Source organism: Varroa jacobsoni, unplaced genomic scaffold (assembly GCF_002532875.2).
Source record: "Varroa jacobsoni isolate VJ856 unplaced genomic scaffold, vjacob_1.0 scaffold_934, whole genome shotgun sequence".
In the NCBI taxonomy this organism is placed as follows: domain Eukaryota; kingdom Metazoa; phylum Arthropoda; class Arachnida; order Mesostigmata; family Varroidae; genus Varroa; species Varroa jacobsoni.
Window position 1 is genome coordinate 92,391 of NW_019213836.1, and position 16,508 is coordinate 108,898.

At 47.9% G+C, this 16,508-nt stretch overlaps 2 protein-coding genes across 16 annotated transcripts in view; one reads left to right on the forward strand and one right to left on the reverse strand.

The window, feature by feature from the left end:
• GlnRS (Glutaminyl-tRNA synthetase) overlaps positions 1-16,508 on the forward strand; it is a 94,162-nt gene that overhangs the window by 54,426 nt on the left and 23,228 nt on the right. The gene's annotated exons all lie outside the window — the stretch shown is intronic.
• Positions 1-16,508, reverse strand: part of LOC111265105 (uncharacterized) — a 71,522-nt gene that overhangs the window by 51,786 nt on the left and 3,228 nt on the right. For all 15 annotated transcript variants that reach the window (XR_015312932.1, XR_015312929.1, XR_015312925.1 and 12 more), the window contains one exon: positions 10,381-10,610. Coding sequence is in view for 3 of the 15 variants with exons in the window: in XM_022841502.1 (XP_022697237.1) it covers positions 10,381-10,610 (230 nt within the window). In the remaining 12 variants the exon portion in view is untranslated. The remainder of the gene's footprint in view (positions 1-10,380; positions 10,611-16,508) is intronic.

The following is a 16,508-nucleotide window of genomic DNA, read 5'->3' on the forward strand; positions in this document are numbered from 1 at the left end:
AACAGCGTTTCTTTACGCCCCTTCTGTTACGGCAGTGTGGTTTACATACGTAGGCGCAGGAGGCAGTCCGCCAACAAAAAAAAATGGTAGGCACCATCAGTCTCCTTATTCCTTCATTCGTTTACTAGCTCCTGAACTGCAGAAACAGCTTCGTGCAGCAACACGGCAGGCGTAGCCGAGGCAGGCAGGCCAACGCAATATAGGTCAACAAAACAGCCTATTGTGCCATATAACAACGAATCTGTTGTCGCGGTATTGGCAGCAACGTAAAAGCTTCTCTGCATGAGAGAAAGGCAGGCGTTAGCTTATAAAGTTGAATCAAAACAATGCAAGACAAGAGGACCGGGGGTGCAGAAGCTAAGTGGAAACAATTCGCATTCGAAGCTCTGCATCGTTTGTGGTTTTGTTGGCGCCTGTATAACAAACGTCGGTACATGTCTTGCCAACGCCATTAAGACTACTAGCACTACTACCACAACTACTGCAACTACCGCTACCTAACACGACTGTGGTTCCTACCATAATGCAGAGTAATACAGATGTAGCATGCTGCTCCCGTTTCGTAAACAGCTACACGTTCAGCCACCGACGCAGGCCCTGGTAGCGTGTTCGCTGCGGCTGCCGTCATCTCTGTAGGTCACATAAGGAGTGATCGTCTAACTCTCAAACGCGCAGACCCGATCACACGTAGTCCGAGCGATGCGTACGTCCACAAGCACGCACGCCACAGTAAAAACGCGAATGTACCGGTTCACCGACAGGCTCTCGACGTGTGCCAGACTGCGTGCTAACGCGAGCGTGGTGGCGGGCTAGTCGTCCCTTGCCACCCTCATTCCCGCTAGGCGCAAGCCCGCCTGCCCTCGTCGAGCAGATCTCGAGTAAGAAGAGGGAAGAAAAAGCGAAAGAGCTTTCTGGAATTGAATCAAGGTTGAGGTCGAGGAACAACGGCGGACAGCCGACATCGGCTTGGGGTAGTACCAGTAACACGCCTTTCCGTCGCGATTTCGCAGTTCGAGCGGCCATTACAGTGGCGATGCCACTGCCAGCATCGTTGAGCCTTTTTGCCGACTGCATAGAAGAGTTCAGGGAAGGGGGGGAGGGAGGGGGGCAACCGATACGGTGACAGGCCGCGGATAACGAGCCAAAGACACTCAACGCAAAGGGAAGCAGGGAGATTGAAACGGGACAAAATACAGAGATAAAGAGAGAGAGGGGGGAGGAGAGAGCGTTGCACAAGGGGCAACAACCAAGAGCAAACGCTACTATTCGTCGACGGCCAACGAAGGGGAAAGATTACGCTAACTTAGGACAAGAGATTGATGATAGAAAGAAAGATCTATGATGTTTCTCCATGTGTATGAATTATTCAGCCCGTGCGTATCTGTACCGTTACCATGTTTCGGCTTTTGCTGCTGCTAAGACTGCTATCAGGTTCTCCTTACGCTGTCTGCTTCGATCTTGTCTTATTCCGTCGTAGCTATACGGTCGACGTTGTAGCGCTCTGCAGAAGCCATTACGGTGGCGTCAAACGCTGAGCTGGATTTCACCGGCAGGTGGACATGCAAGCAAGCAGAAGATTGTAAGCGATGTCTTGACGATCATATAAAAGTAATGGGCTATGCTAAGTCGGGTTGCCGGCCGGATATTAGTCGAGCCGAGGGGAGCGAGGTTGTGCATCACTCGTCACCAGTGGCATTGAAACGTATGAGGGAATACCAGGACACGGGAAACTGCGCGCTAAAAAACAACGAGCTCGATGGTAAGACTAAGATTTGGAACCATCCATAGTTTTAAGGTAGTGGATTGTAGGCGTGCTGCCAGGGTCATAGAAAGTATCGGCTGTTTCTAAGGATTTAAATTATTCCTAAAGAGCCAACCAACCGCCTGAACAGGTAATGCTTCGGTTTAGTGAAAGCGAAGAACAATACATATACGTCTCGTTTTCTATTTTGTTTTCCATGCACATTTACATTGAGGAGCTTCTAGATAGGTTGAAGTATACAACAGCAGCATCCGTGTGGTTTGCAAAGCGCGACTTCACAGTCCACTGAATGAGGATACGAATACACAAGCTTATAGGAGATAGTGTCATGAACATCTAGCGCATGACGTTCGCTAGAGTGACGCAAAACTGTTGTTTGAATCCGTGCTTGACCTTGAACAGCAAAACTCGTCCCTTGGCCTCGTGGCCTGTTCCCACTTTTAGCCCAACTCGGTTCAAGGGTCCGTATCAAATTCACAACAGGAGTAAAAGCACATACGGCCTTCATTGACATGCGCCTAATATACATAGGATGTAAAGGAAAAATGGTTTTGGCGAGGGTCCGCTCTGACTATTTTTTATGGCCTAGTTTCTCATTAATTTTCGCTGTATGTTCTATTTATCACCTCCCCTCAACAAGCTACAGAATACATTATAGCAGTAAGGGCATGTAGCAACGTGTTCAGGCCAGCCGAGTTCCGAAGTGACCGGAGGTAGATTTAAATGAAAAAATCACGGGAGTCGCTCTGAGCACAGCAACTTCGAAGTAAAATTCCTATTCATTGACGGCTCAAGTCATGATTTCGTGAGACGAACCCGAAGTATATCGAACCGCACAAAACTGCGGGTTACGATAAGAAAGCGCTATATTCAATTTTTTTTCTTCTCTACATTCGTTCTAATACAACGACTACACTTCGTAGCCAACAGCTGCTAACCAGTGTTGTGGCGCGCATCGGAATACGCAAAGCGCAGAAGGGAAGTGCTTTTGGGAACGTTTCCTTAACGAACAACGGCGCAGAAGGGCAATATATGTGGGCAATGACGCGGGAGTGTCTGGCCCGTCGGTGCAACCGTTTAGGCTCTATCAGTAAGCACCACCACCGCCATTACTAGCAACACGGTAAACGGAATGGCGACCGACCGAACGCCTGCCCGCCCGCGCGTTCTCGGGACCGTAAGTATAGAAACAGAAGGCTCTCTTGATGGGCTACTAACAACAGCAGTTTCAGTTATGGCTGCCAAGAAACAAGGCCGAGTACAGACTGGCCATTCATGATGATGCCGTTGGTCCGCTTTGAGTGTAACAAGTAATAGGAAGCTTATGTTCGGTTCTGGTGTAGCCTTAAAGCGTCTGCGAAAGGGAGCATTAACAATTCTGCGGCTACGACCGTTTCTGTCGTTTCGCTGTTAGTGGAACTATCCCCCCCCCCAAAGCTGATCAGCTGCCACTACAGTTGTATTGTGCTATCATTTCGGAAATAGAAAAAATGTGATGGACAAGATGAGGAAGTAGAAGGCGTTTGCCCGCTACTGGCTAAAGATTCAAAGGCTGCCGAAACGTTAGTTTCAGCAGCGGCGGTAGCGAGTGTGTTCATGGTCACCAACAGTCAACACTGGCCGGCTACATTTTAGCGGGGACTAGGCCGTTAATGGGCCAACTAATACACTGGGAAAGGCACAGAGTAAGACGATAAGCCACAGGAGAGCGAGCTTCCGTGCCCTGCTACTGTTCTCGTTGCAGCCTTCGCAGCAAACTGCTGTAGAAAGAAGATGCAAGGGGAGGCAAAACGAAACGGGTGCAGAATCAGGAGAGGAGGAGCAAATGTTCACGCCTCGAGATCTCTTCCTTTACTTCAGCTCTGTTCAGATCGTTTCCTACTCTTCAGCTCCTTCTCGTTTTTGTGGATGCCAGTCATTTGTAGTCCGTTGATCGTTCGGTGGATGTTGGCCTGCATGAAGCAAGGGAATCGCTGCTGTTCGGTGTCCTCCCTATTCGCAGCCATGATGGTGGGTGCGGCTGCTGCCGCCCCCGTTGGCGTCGCCTTCTTACGATTACTTCGCTTCGCCCTAATACATCATTTCCGCTATTATGTCTACTACTACTGGCAAGCTCGCTTAGCGCTGACGCCTCGTCATCTGGCCTACACCAACTAGAGTAACGTCAAAGCGATCAACTGAGTCTAGTTCGACCGTTTTTTTTTTCTTATTGTCTTCTACTCACGGTGACAGTTCGGGCAAATTAGCAAAACGAAAGAAAGAGAAGGATCGGAGAGAAAGCAGAAAAGGTTAGGGGGTGGTCAGTGGTCGGGCGCAGTTTGGTGAAAAAAGGTGAAAAGCGCTAAATGAACGGCCGTTGATTGAGAAGATTGGAGGGATTGGGACGACTCGGCGAGTTCTCATAGAAGTTCGCGACAGCCGCAAAACTGCGCATTGATCTCAGCAAGCGAGGCTGTAAACCGGCGAGCGGCAAAGCAGGATTTCTAAGGACACAAGAAAAACGAACTTGAAGATGACCTTTGTCGCAGTAATAATGCTGCTGGTGACATTGGCCGCTTTCGACCATCATGCTTCATAAACCAAGTTAACAGCAATCAGTGGATCACTGCCATTGGCCGTAAGGTCATCGACAGTGGTTCGACAAATGAAAAAAGAAAATTTAAAGGAGTTGGCACTATGCTGAGCGCTTTTGCTGCGGCCTGCTTAGCCACCGCTGCCGCCTCTTCTGTCATCTGTGTCGCTCTGTTCGTGGCATCGACGACGTAGGCAAGGAGAAAGGCCGTCGACGATCAACGAATCAGCGGAACAGATCGGTGGCCATGCCTCGATGCTGCCGTTATCGTTAGTCATCGGCTGATAGTCGAGATGACCCCTAGTTAGCCCGCAACGAAAGCTCCGGTAGTCCCGGCGATAGGAGCTACCTACTCTGATTACTGCTAGGGAGTCGTTCCTAGTAAAAAGTTAGCTCCTGTGCCCCGTCAAGACAGACTAGGAGTAGAACAGAGACAAAGTGGACAAAATATACGTAGACGGTTGACGAGCACCAAACCCTCTAATCATAAGGTGAACCAGCCTACCCGACTGTGTGCCCGACAAAATGCAGCAGACAAAGGAGAATGATCTGCCGTAAAAGAAACCGGGTTCTATAGGCTTGGCCAAAGTGACAGAGGTAGCTGGCGCATTGTTGATCTACCTTTCATACAGGTTTGAAAGGGCAAACTGAACAACGGAAAACAGAAGACAAAAGGGAGGAGTCCATAAAAAGACGTGCTAATATAAGAATTTCAAAGTAAATGCACTTTTTTTATCTCTCATTGCCATTTTGCCGCAGCTTGCAGCATATGCGCGTCAAGCAAGACTTCGTCCATCGTCGTTAAGAGTTATTCGAAGCTCGAACTGATAGAGGTGGCCCCATCGACGAAACGTCGTGGGGAAATCGGATGATGGGTGAAAGAGTGAAAGTGACTTAGTTAAGGAGAGGGAGCAAAGACAGCGCTATGATGAGACCGAGGCTGTGGGTGAAAAGCAATACCAGCCATCATTGACTTGATCTCACCGATGCCAATAGCCAACACTGGCAGCCACTGTAGAACGTTAGACTAGGTAGAGATTACCGCCGGAGACTGAATCGTCTCTGGTCGAACTGATGCAGCGAATGCTACCATTGGTTCTGGTGTTGTTATTGCCTAGAAATGGAACAGTGTGGGCATGAGAAGGATGGATAAACAGTAAACCTTCTCATCGTTGCTATGGCCGACTGCTGCTAGCCCCACTACCCTGCGTCGGATTAAGCGTCGAAAGAGAAAAGCTGTAGAACGGTGGTCTGCAATTGGTGGATGCAAGATTGCTAAAGCTGAGCAGAGAAGCAGATAAACAGACCGAGGGTAATTGGGATAGGGCTGGTTGGCTTTGCTGCCAGTGAGGCTAGAAGTGCGGAAGTAATGTACGGGAGTAAAAGGTCAGGCAGGGATCGTTCTTCAGTTTGGCAGGGGCGATGGCGCTGGTGGTGGGGCTAGTCGTGATGGCGGTGCTGCTGTGAACACGCGTTTGTCGTGGATATAAAAGCTGCAGTAGCAACAACACATCATACAGTACGAGAAAGTTAAGGGAATGCATAGAAGAAGGCTCAGTCTTCATATACGAAAAGGTAATTGTGACGGCGACGACCGCGGGGTCGGGGGACGGTACGAAAGTCGACAGCAATCGTCACTTGCTCATCGACTAGCGCAGTATTGGACATTGCCCTGCGAAAACCTCCTTGTACCTTATGCTAACTTCACATAGCTCACGTCCTGCACGAAATCGGTAAGTGATACTGATCAAAACGTTGGGCTCGTTGTTACTGCCGCTGTCATTAAAGCACGCAGCACTAACAACAGCAATTCTGCCTATAATTATAGCGGCCTTATCCTTACTTGCTATCGTAGTGCCGTTTACTACTCGTTAATGGCGAGAGCAGGACAGTACCGATTGCTGTTGCTGCTGCTCCTAAGACACTAGTGCAGCTGCAGCAGCAGAAACGCCATTACGGTGATGCCGCGTAGTTAGCGGTTTCCTGTTATGGCCGCGTCCTACTTGCTGTTCTACATACCCTTCGCAACTACTGCTGCTTGGTCGCGATAAACTGATGACAGCCATCGGGACGTATTGGACCCTGCGCGCCTCGACTCGATTGCCGCCAAGGTTTGCGCAAATCGTGATGGACCTCTCGGCCGCCGCCGCCCTGGACGCTGCTAGTGACTAAAAAGAGTTAACGGTAGGGAACGGAGCCTCTTGGTTTCCGCATCGCCCAGATCGCATACGATGTGGCAGCCCGTAATGAGGCAGGCTTCGGAGCAGGAGGCAGCGGGCAGTACAGTTTTGGGGAGAGGAATAATGGGAAATAGATGGGAGCATATGGGGTTCAGAGGGTTTGGAGCCGGCAAATGAAGGGAACAACGAATCAGGAGTAAGTCAACAGCTCCAACAGCGGGAGTGACGACGAATGGCTGACGGCGATGGCTGGACTTTTCGGGGTGTGAAGGGATATGATTCAATTTATCTCGTCGGTCGCCACTACCAAGCCTTCGAGTCGTCGTGAAATCTAGCTGCCTGCTGCTGTCGCTTTTGTATTTGGCCAGTAGCAACTACGAGTGGCAGCAGCTAAAGCTCACAGTGCTAGAGACGCAAAAGCGGGCAATACAGGAGACCAAAGCCAAAGGAAGCAAGTAAGTCAACCAACATGCGAGGATCTGCCACTAGCATGACGGAGATTCTCCGAAGGACTCTACTAATAACGCCGACGGCAACGATCATTCCACCATGGCTACTGTAATGGCCTAGTGACGATCCGGCACTGCCCCAAACCCCTCGAAAAAGTATTCGTAACGACACAGCATAACGAAAAGTTCGGCGGCCTATCGGATAGAGGTGGACAGACTCTCGTGGGTCCCTGCTAACGACAAGAAGCGGCTAAGGATGTCGTTGAGGTTTTTACTGCAGCAGTGCCTAGCTAGATATATACACGTAACGACAATGAGGCTCGTGATGCGGGAGTCAATGTTTCCGTTATGTAAAGGCCAACACAGGCGCCCATTCTCGTATACAAAAGCATTGCATCTGCTGGCAGTAGCGATTTTCAACTAGAATCAGGCGGCCAGAGAGAATCAGTGTAGCACCCGCAGACCATCGGTATCAAGCAGGCAATAGGTGGAATAGTTAATCTATTAGGGACCAGAGTTTGTACCTGTGTACAGCTCCTTATGAAGCTGGTGAAGTAGCAACAGTATCATTTATTAACAGTTCTGCACTGTATAATGTCCAACGTAAAGTGATCGAGTACTTCAATAGAAGTAAAATTATATAGCCATAGTTGTAATGGAAGCTGGCGAACAGCAATTCGCAACGAAGTCTGCACCAGTGGCGGCCACGGCCACCGTCGCCGCCTCAGTCGGCCCATTAGCCGCGTACGACAACAACTACAATGACCGCTACTACTATTACCGTTACTACCAATTGGTACTAATGAGACTATGAATATAATCGATGACAAGAAAGGTCATTGCGTTAGCGCACTTATGACGTTAATAGACTGGATATAAAATGAGACAGTGAGAGAGAGCAGGTAAGTAGTGAGGAGGGACCGCGCGTAAGGGACAGAGCAGTCAGCTGGACACAACAGTAACTGCTAGCTCGGTTATGACAACCAGCTTCTGCAATTTCTCACCTTAGTAGTTTATTATATATATTAAGTGATCGTGCGATGAAAATCGTGCAGTAGACTTGCGTCACTCATTGCAACGGCATTTGGGAAACTGGAAGGAGTATTTTAAGAGTTTGAGGGAATCAGAAAGAAGGGGCTCGGCGGTAAGATACTCGCAAAAGCGCTTAGGGGAGAACTTGACTCTTGGAGTTCCAACTGTTCTCTGTTATGGGGGAATCAGTAAACTAGCAAACGATCGGGCGGGCGGGCGGGCGGGCGGACGGACGAACCAAGGGATAAGTGCACCAATGCTTGTCGGTCGGTCGTGTTTGGCCGACAATTCGCCTATTTCCAGCCTTCGCGGCTCCTTACGCAGGCGTCGACATTGCAGAACGTGCACTGGTAGCATACATTATTTGTATAGTACTAAGATCATCCGAAAGGACAGCGAGTGTCACTATTATACACAACTATCTATTAATCTAGTTATTAGATAGATACGTGATGCTGCTTGTAGTGGCTCTGACTGTGCTGAAGTATGACAGAGGCACGACGGCCGCTATAGATATGAATTTAAAGACATCGATGCCGAAGGTACGGGAAACAACCGACGCTTGGAAGTGTTATTTAGTACAACAGTAAGCTAGCGTCTACTTAATGCGCCCGGAAGTAGTTAAGTACCTAGCACAGAAAACTGTAGGGATGAGCTTAAATAAAAAAAATGCCGTATTTTTTTCCAATCAATTTTTTACAGTTGATACTTAAGCCTAAGCCATTCCATTAGACAGTTAGCCTCTTCCAGAATGAAACAGTGTGTCAGAGCAGGGACTCAAATATAGACCGCCACGTCTTCCTAAATTTCGCAGGCAAACGTGTTACCCATATATATATATATATATATATATATATGTAAGCGGTTCAGTGGTGTCTAATCGAAACTTAAAAATGTGTTCCACTCTGAGTTTTGATCTAAATGGCGTGGGACACAAAAGAGTCGCTTATACAAGCAGAGATGCACTTCGCGCCCTGCAAAAGCTGAATCTGTTTTGGAAAAAAGATGCTAAAGCAGGCGTTGGGAATTTATTAGACTGATGGTTTTATTTTACGCAGAAACGCCCACCGCCAGCGGCCGTATGAGCAGCAGCGGCGGCTGTGGCATGCGAAGAGTGACATGAATAACATTTGACGGACGGTGGACGTTGCAAGGACGCCATAAGGCAGCAGGCTGAAAACTCCAAATGCCTGAGGACTGACTGTCCTTTGGAATAAATTTTTCTTTTCCAGTTTTTTCTCGCTTTTGCTTTTCGAGAAAACGACCGAAGAAGAAGAAGAAGAATAAAATTGAGACAAGTCCGCGAGATGACCTATTGAGAGAGAGGCCACCCTATCCCACAACAGCTAATGCCATGCTCGCCAAGCGTTTTCTTTTGACGAAAGAAAGTAGAGAATGGAGATTGGTCAAGATTGGCCTAGTCGTTGGATGGCACTGGATGGGATCACAACCGTTTTCACTTTGTCGCACATTAATGCTTAAAGGAAACTCTGCTAACAAAGAAAAGGCATAGGCGACAGATATAATGGACTGAAAGAAGTTTATGACCAGCCGGAAAGGATTATGTATGATGTTGTGATCTGTTCTGAAGAACGGAGAAATTCAGAAAGATTCGAGAACATCAGCACTGAGGAAATGCGGAAGACCGCAAACTGCTTCCGACCATTCTCTGTCTAAATACAATGGAATCGATACCGACACAGCAACCGGTAAGTGGGTAGCCAACTGGTTGGATGACCCTTGAGAACTGAACTCTGGAAGAGTGCTGACACTTTGAGATGTTGCCGAAGACAAACCCCTCGTAGCAACGCATTAGATATCGGTCACTTGGCTGTTGGTCATCGACTGTTAACAAGCTGTGAGACTAGCGTACTGCTTATAGGCAAAGCAAAGAAATACAGTATAGACGAGGAGGCGCCATCCGTCATCGTCGCCGACCTTATATTGAGTCGTTCATGAACGCATCAACCTACCACTGCTGCGCCAAAATTTCTGCTAACGAGTTGGAAAAGAACAACATATTTGTGCCTCAAAACAATTTGCTTTTGTTACAATGTTATACTTTGTTGCATTTTTTTCAACTATTCTATTTCGATAGGATTAACTTAGCCGAAATGACTTATTAAATAGCTTGATTTGTTACTAGTACTAACTAGGCTTTATTTATTTTAACTGTAATAGCAAGCCTCCGTTGGGTCGCGGTAGGCTACAGACCAACTATCGCAGAAGCTGGTTGACTTCAAGCTTCAATCCGTGGTCGCCTGTCTCTTTGCCAATGTCCATTGCGTAAGACGGTCTTCGTCCCCACTTTGCTGGCTTATTCACCGTTGCAAAGACTCTATAGTACAAACATAGTTTATTGAACGGCTAGAAATAGCACTATACCTGCTGGCAGACAGGAAGTAAGGGGCAGCAGCAGCAAACGTTGAGCCATGGCGGACGTTCGAGCGCTATTACAGGACGCCCATGAAGATCTACAATGTTCATGTGGAAGGCACGATCAGGTCCACAACAATCTCTAGCGCATAACGTCGTCGCTTCCTCAGCACGAAATACATCCTGGCCAAGTATTGTTCGCAGTGTGTACTTGTTATTGAAATCGGAATTTCGCCGTACTGCAATTGAATACAATAAAACCTATTGGATTTGTGCCATTTTGGGGAACGCTTACTATAGCTTAGATTTGCGGGTAAGTAACAATAATAATAGGGTAAAAAAAAAGCCTAGAAGAAAGGTTACTTAACTGTACACTCTTACTGCTACTCTCTTGTAGAGGAGTATATCTGTCTGCTTGCTCCTTCTTAATTATATAAGTAAGTAAACAGAATGTAAATGGCGGTGTTTTAACTGGATCGTGTTTCCTCTCTGGTTTTGACGATCAATTATATATCTTTGTTGCCAAGGGTCGCTTCCTTTCTTTATTAAAGCATGATACTAATTAGGGAAGGTGTGACCTGTTTGGGCGATCTACTGTACAGCCGTTAACTTCTCTAAAGGATTTATTCTGAACAGTGGTTTATGGTGTTTATAACTCTAAAGAATAAACAAAACATTTTTTTTTGTATTTTTATTTTCGCATCTTGTTATTATACATTCTTACAGACATTCTTGAGAACTGGTAGGATATGGCGAAACCGATTAGTTGCAATAAAAAAACAGGACACATTCAGCAAGATAATACGAACGGTCAAATAAAACAACAGAGTACCTATAACGAGGTAAAGAGATTATATCAACCGAACATATTTACACCTGACCTACAATTTAGGCCCAACGAATTGACACCAGATCGTTGCGCATACCACCACATGCTATAAAGCATTTGTGCTAGGCATACATATTTTGCCAGAGTTGAAACCAGTATAAGGAGAGGAAATATTTCGCGCTTCGGGCACCGGGTGCCATGTTTTTCCCTTAGTAATTCCTGCCGTTATTCACCTGTCGTTTCCTTAGCACTGCACAAGTGTAGCTATGTGACGTTTGTACTCCTCAGTTCATGTGGACCTCACATGTTCGCATGTTTTGCCTCATTATGTGCACCAAAAACCCCACTTTGATGACCACACTATCATCACCACCGAATCTTTCCGAAGTCTCTCCACCGCACAGCCTCCTTATATTTGAGTAAACGAGGCTGGGCCGTGTCGTATAACCGGTATCATCTGCATCCACGTAGGGAGACTAGCCAATAGCAGATCGCTCCGAGGCTCTGTGTCGGGTCCTGAGTTTTGCGTCTTGACTCTCGGCCCTTAGAGGCTTACACTTAGGCGTGGGACAGGACGGGAAGCAAGGTACGTGGTATGGGAACGTTTGCCAGGTATAAGCATGTACCCATCAAACCCACCCCTATGGTAGCAGTGGTGGCAGCCACATGGCAACGCGGCAATATCAACGACTGTCAAGACTGCTAGACTCATCGTCTCGTCTCATCTCGTCCCGTAGTAGTAGCAGCCCTTAACCCCAATGGCAGTAGAAACAACAAAGGACGACTTGCACGAAGAAGCCGGCGGCCTGGGGCCCGCTCCGTTTGCTAGCTGCTGCTGTCTCACCCCTGTTGTCGGGTGTGTCGTGAGTGGGGGGCCTGTTAGGAAACAGCAGGCAGTAAAGGCTGTGAACCACCAATTGTAGCAGCAGCAGCAGCTTCTTTCTAACATCCTCCAGTCTTCCTCTTACCGCCCCCCCAACTCCACTCTCCGCGTTCGTTTGTATCCCTAACGAATGAAATATTGTGATGCCATTTGTTTGCCCACAAGCGACCATTGGTGAAGAGGGCCAAACAGACAGAAGGTTAGATGGACGATGTCAACGACGGGTTTGTCGAGCTGCCACAGCCTTAACCTCACCAGGCTGCTGAGGGATGATTGCAAGATCTCTTAACCATGCAGCCCGTCTTCCTGCTGATTTCCTCTTTTTTTTTCTTCCTTCTCTGCCGTCAGCTCAAACTCACTTTCGAAGAGTACTCCGAAAGCGACAATAGCGCACTGCCAGTAACTGTCACGGCTTCTGGTGCTACTGGAAATGCTGAGGGGCGGATGCAGCTGCTGTTCGCCGTCCGAAACCGGCGCATTTGTCACCACTACAGAAACCTTCAACGACTCTTGCCAGGCTCGCGAGAGGCGGTCAGCCCCCATTCTCGTACAAGAATCAAGTCAGTCAGTCAGTCAGTCAGTCAGCCAACGAATAAACGCGGCCCGTGCATGGCCGCCAGTGCCGCATTGCTGCCAGACACGCTTCTTTTTAACTACCCATTTTGTCGTCAACTGGTTGAGCGAGCGAGCTAGCGGGGGCTGCCTGTCGGTTCCCTGGCTGACGCGCCGTGCCGCACTAACACTCCTCGGAACTGCCTTCAATGCACGACAAATAACTAGGGAAAGATTGCCAGACATCAAGCTGGGTTGCCACACCACTGTGCCGCCAGCCACTGTCAGATGGTGTCTGAATCAGCCGAGAATCAGTTGGGTTGACTGGGCGGAATATGGAGGAAAAATGAGCAACAAGAAATTTCGTGGGCGATGTAACAAAAAGCGCTGGCAGAATGAGCATCCTTCGTCAACGTATCGTTGACGTAGGGTGTACGTCTCTTGTCTCAAAGCCCAAAGCAACATCGGCTGCAGTAGCAGCAGAAATCTCTTGTCGTGTTGAAGGCGCAAGCGGAACGGCGAGGACGAAAATAATGAAAAAAGACGAAGAATCAAAACATCAAAATTTTGCCACCGCTCTATCATCATCGTTAGCCATCTGTCGCTCTACGGCGGCGACTCAATGCCGTTCTGCTCCGATTGGCTCCTACGGCCTCGTGCCGTATCGCCCTGTACACTGTCTAAACTGAAGTAAAAAGACAAAAGGCTAAAAGCAAGGGAGCTGCCGCCATTGTTGGCGCCTCCGCCGAAACGCAGCCATGTAACGTCGCGAAAGAGATGTTATTTTTCTAATAGTTGGCTGCTGTTACGGAGATACCATTCCGCTCACGCAGTTAACAGAGCTTGATGGCGTCGCTTTTAATTGGTCAATAAGACGTATAAAGAAAGAGGAGTCCAGTCGTGTAGAGGGAACAGAAAAGATACGGACAGCGGTGATGGTAACGTTGACAGAAAACGGCGCGCCTGGACCGACTGACTTGTGGTGCGGGTTGTCACGATCTGTTCCTAGGTTTTGGTTGCTATATATTCAGTTCATATACATATGAACGATAAAATGAAAACCTTATGTATAAGTGTGTTGCATGTATGATGTATGATGTGTAGATAAAGCATAGGACGATCGCTATGGTCATTTATTAAATTAGTCTGCTACAACTATAGCCATTGCCATAGCTTATTTGAATGCGGTGTATATGTGAGCCCATAATACGGGGGGTAATGTGGAGGGTGGGGTTTTTGGTACAACTCGAAAGACAAACGAGGTCCTTAGCGCGTCGTCAATGTGAAAGGCATCTGAAGCAAAATATGAGCACCGTGGGGCCTGTGCTAGTGCTATATATTGCTGGCTTCTATTGTATGCGCTTGTAGCTGAGGTTCCCGTTTTTAAATGGCTGTGACGTTACTATTCTAAAAGCCATTGGGCTATTGACTGTCGGCAGTTGGCGTCGGCGGCGTGCTTATCGTCGTCATCGTCCTAGCAGGTTAGATGTTTGCTTAGTCGAAGGATCTGGGGAAAATTCAATCGAGGGTTTTTTAGGACAGCATCAGCTCCTAGCTATAGTTTGACTAGCTGCGTACTTGATCAGCCGCAAAAGAAAGTCCTTGATGAGTGCGAAACTACAGGTCGCACCGGTAGTATTACGGTATTAAGAGTGAGATGGTACCAATAAATGCTGCAAGGAGAGATCCATTGAGGGGAATCGTTCAGGACTTTGCTGTTAACTTCTAGCTGGTCGTCGCTTGCATGAAACACTTGAAAGTAAGTGGGAGTCGACCGCTGTTTGCCCGCGGTTTTGCTTGCAGCAAACTGTGGCCCAGACTACCCTGTATCTCTTTCTATGTTGCCACGAGTGCAACTGCTTTCCTTCGTCGCCTTGAGGATTCCCACGCGAATCGGATCGGAACGACACGACAAGCAACGTCTGGACGTGTCCCTCCTTTGCGAAAAGCGGCACACTGACTAGTGACTGGGGTGGTTATCATAAGCACAAGTAATTCGTACTTGTCGCTATTCTGCGGTTGCTGCAAGGAATGCTTCTTCTAGTAAAATGAAAGACGAATTTGTTTTATAAGGACAGAAACAAATAGGAAGCTTCTGCAAGCGGTAAAAGACCGAGGTAGAAACAGGCGGAAAGTGGAAAACTAGGAAAACTTATTTTGATTTCGGACTAGCGGGGCCTAAGAAGTGAAGGAGTTTCTCTCAGGGGCTTTCTCGGGGCTAACTCCAGAGCCACAGGCAAGCCAAACCTCGCTACCAGGCACTTGGCTCGCAACTCATCTTCACTTGAGTGGGTCTTCTGGGTCATGAGCAGCAGACAGTGCGCAGAGGCTGTTCGTGTTAAGGCTATACTTCAGTAAGTTTCACCGCTAACAGGGCTTCCAGTAGCACGACAGCTACTACGACAGCCACTGTTACTTTCCCTCTGTTGTTGTTGTCCGCCATTATTCTCAGCGGGCGGTGACAATGCTTCTGCTGCCACTTGTGGTAGGTGAACGCTGCGTGCCGGCATGGTCGCGGCCATGGCCACTCTCAGGGTTGAACGTGACTGGTAGTCGCTGCTGTTTCTCGTGTTTGTTACTGCTGATGGTAGTTGAAGTAGTAATCGTCGTCATAGGGCTACTCGTCGTCGAAGCGAAAATAGAGAGCTTTGCTACGCTTTTTCTACTAGTACGAACATGTATTTTTATTTTCTCTTCTCTTCGTTCCATTGCTTTGATTTGCCGTTTAGTTATCGTTTTTTCCTTGTTAGGCTTGTTTCGATGCGGGTCTTCCGATCCAGTGACGCTTGCCTCGAATTGTGCTTCATATACCGCGGGGAAGGCCACGGGGTCGACATAGACCGCACATACATGAAGGAAGAAACGGAACCCGTTATCGTGTCAGCGCGAAATGAGGAAAACAGGAACGACAAGGCGTCCTGAAGTTTGCGACGGGTAGGCGAGAGAGCTCGTGCAGGCTTGAATAGAACGAGCATCGGCGGCAGCGCAGTAAGCTTAAGTAAAAGTAAGCTGAATAAGGCCAAATAAAGAATTGTTACTAGAAAGGAGAAACACAAAATATTTAGCGAGCAGCTGCATTCTGCTTGCGCAATCTAGCCTAGATGCAACAACGAAAGCAATCGACCGTTAGCAAGAGCTGGCGGCAAAGAGTCATCTGGCTGGCCTGGGAGTATCAGTTCACCAGCGAGAAAGGAAAAGAATAAGAGAGAAAGACGGAAAATGCCAAAGGGAGGTGCGCAGCAATTGAACGTACGCGACATAGGCATTATGTCGTTGTGAGTTGTTAATGAGGATGATTTTTCACCCTCAAGTGAAAGGAGGAGCGCGCCAGTAGATGAAAATGAAGAGCGACATGAACGATAGGACTGCGATTTCGGTAGAGGTAGGCGATTGGGCATCGCCAACAACGGCCCACAGCGGCGGTCGGGGGAAGATGGGATGAAATTCTTTGAAAGTCTGGGGGAATCTGAGCGTTACTAGCTACGCTACTACTACGAAGGTCTCTACTTGCCAACTGATCCAACTTTGTAGTGGCATACACGAGTCGCTTGCACCAAATTTAAAACGAAAGCAAAAGGGGGAGGGGTATTCATCAAAAATAGGCACTTGCGAACATTACCGGAGGCGTAAGCCCAAAACGAGCGCCGGCTTACTTATTATGGCTTGAGTGTGTACGTACGCTCAAGAGCGAAAACTGAGTGTGTCCCAAAAACCGACAATGAGCAACGGGACTCAAATACTTCGCAATATTGCCAACCCATGATAAAAGGCTAGGAAAATTGACTATCATGCAGAAACAGGTAAAAGCAACCAGCACAACAATACAGACACAACTACATGTATAAGCATATATTTGTACATCAACAGGAATAT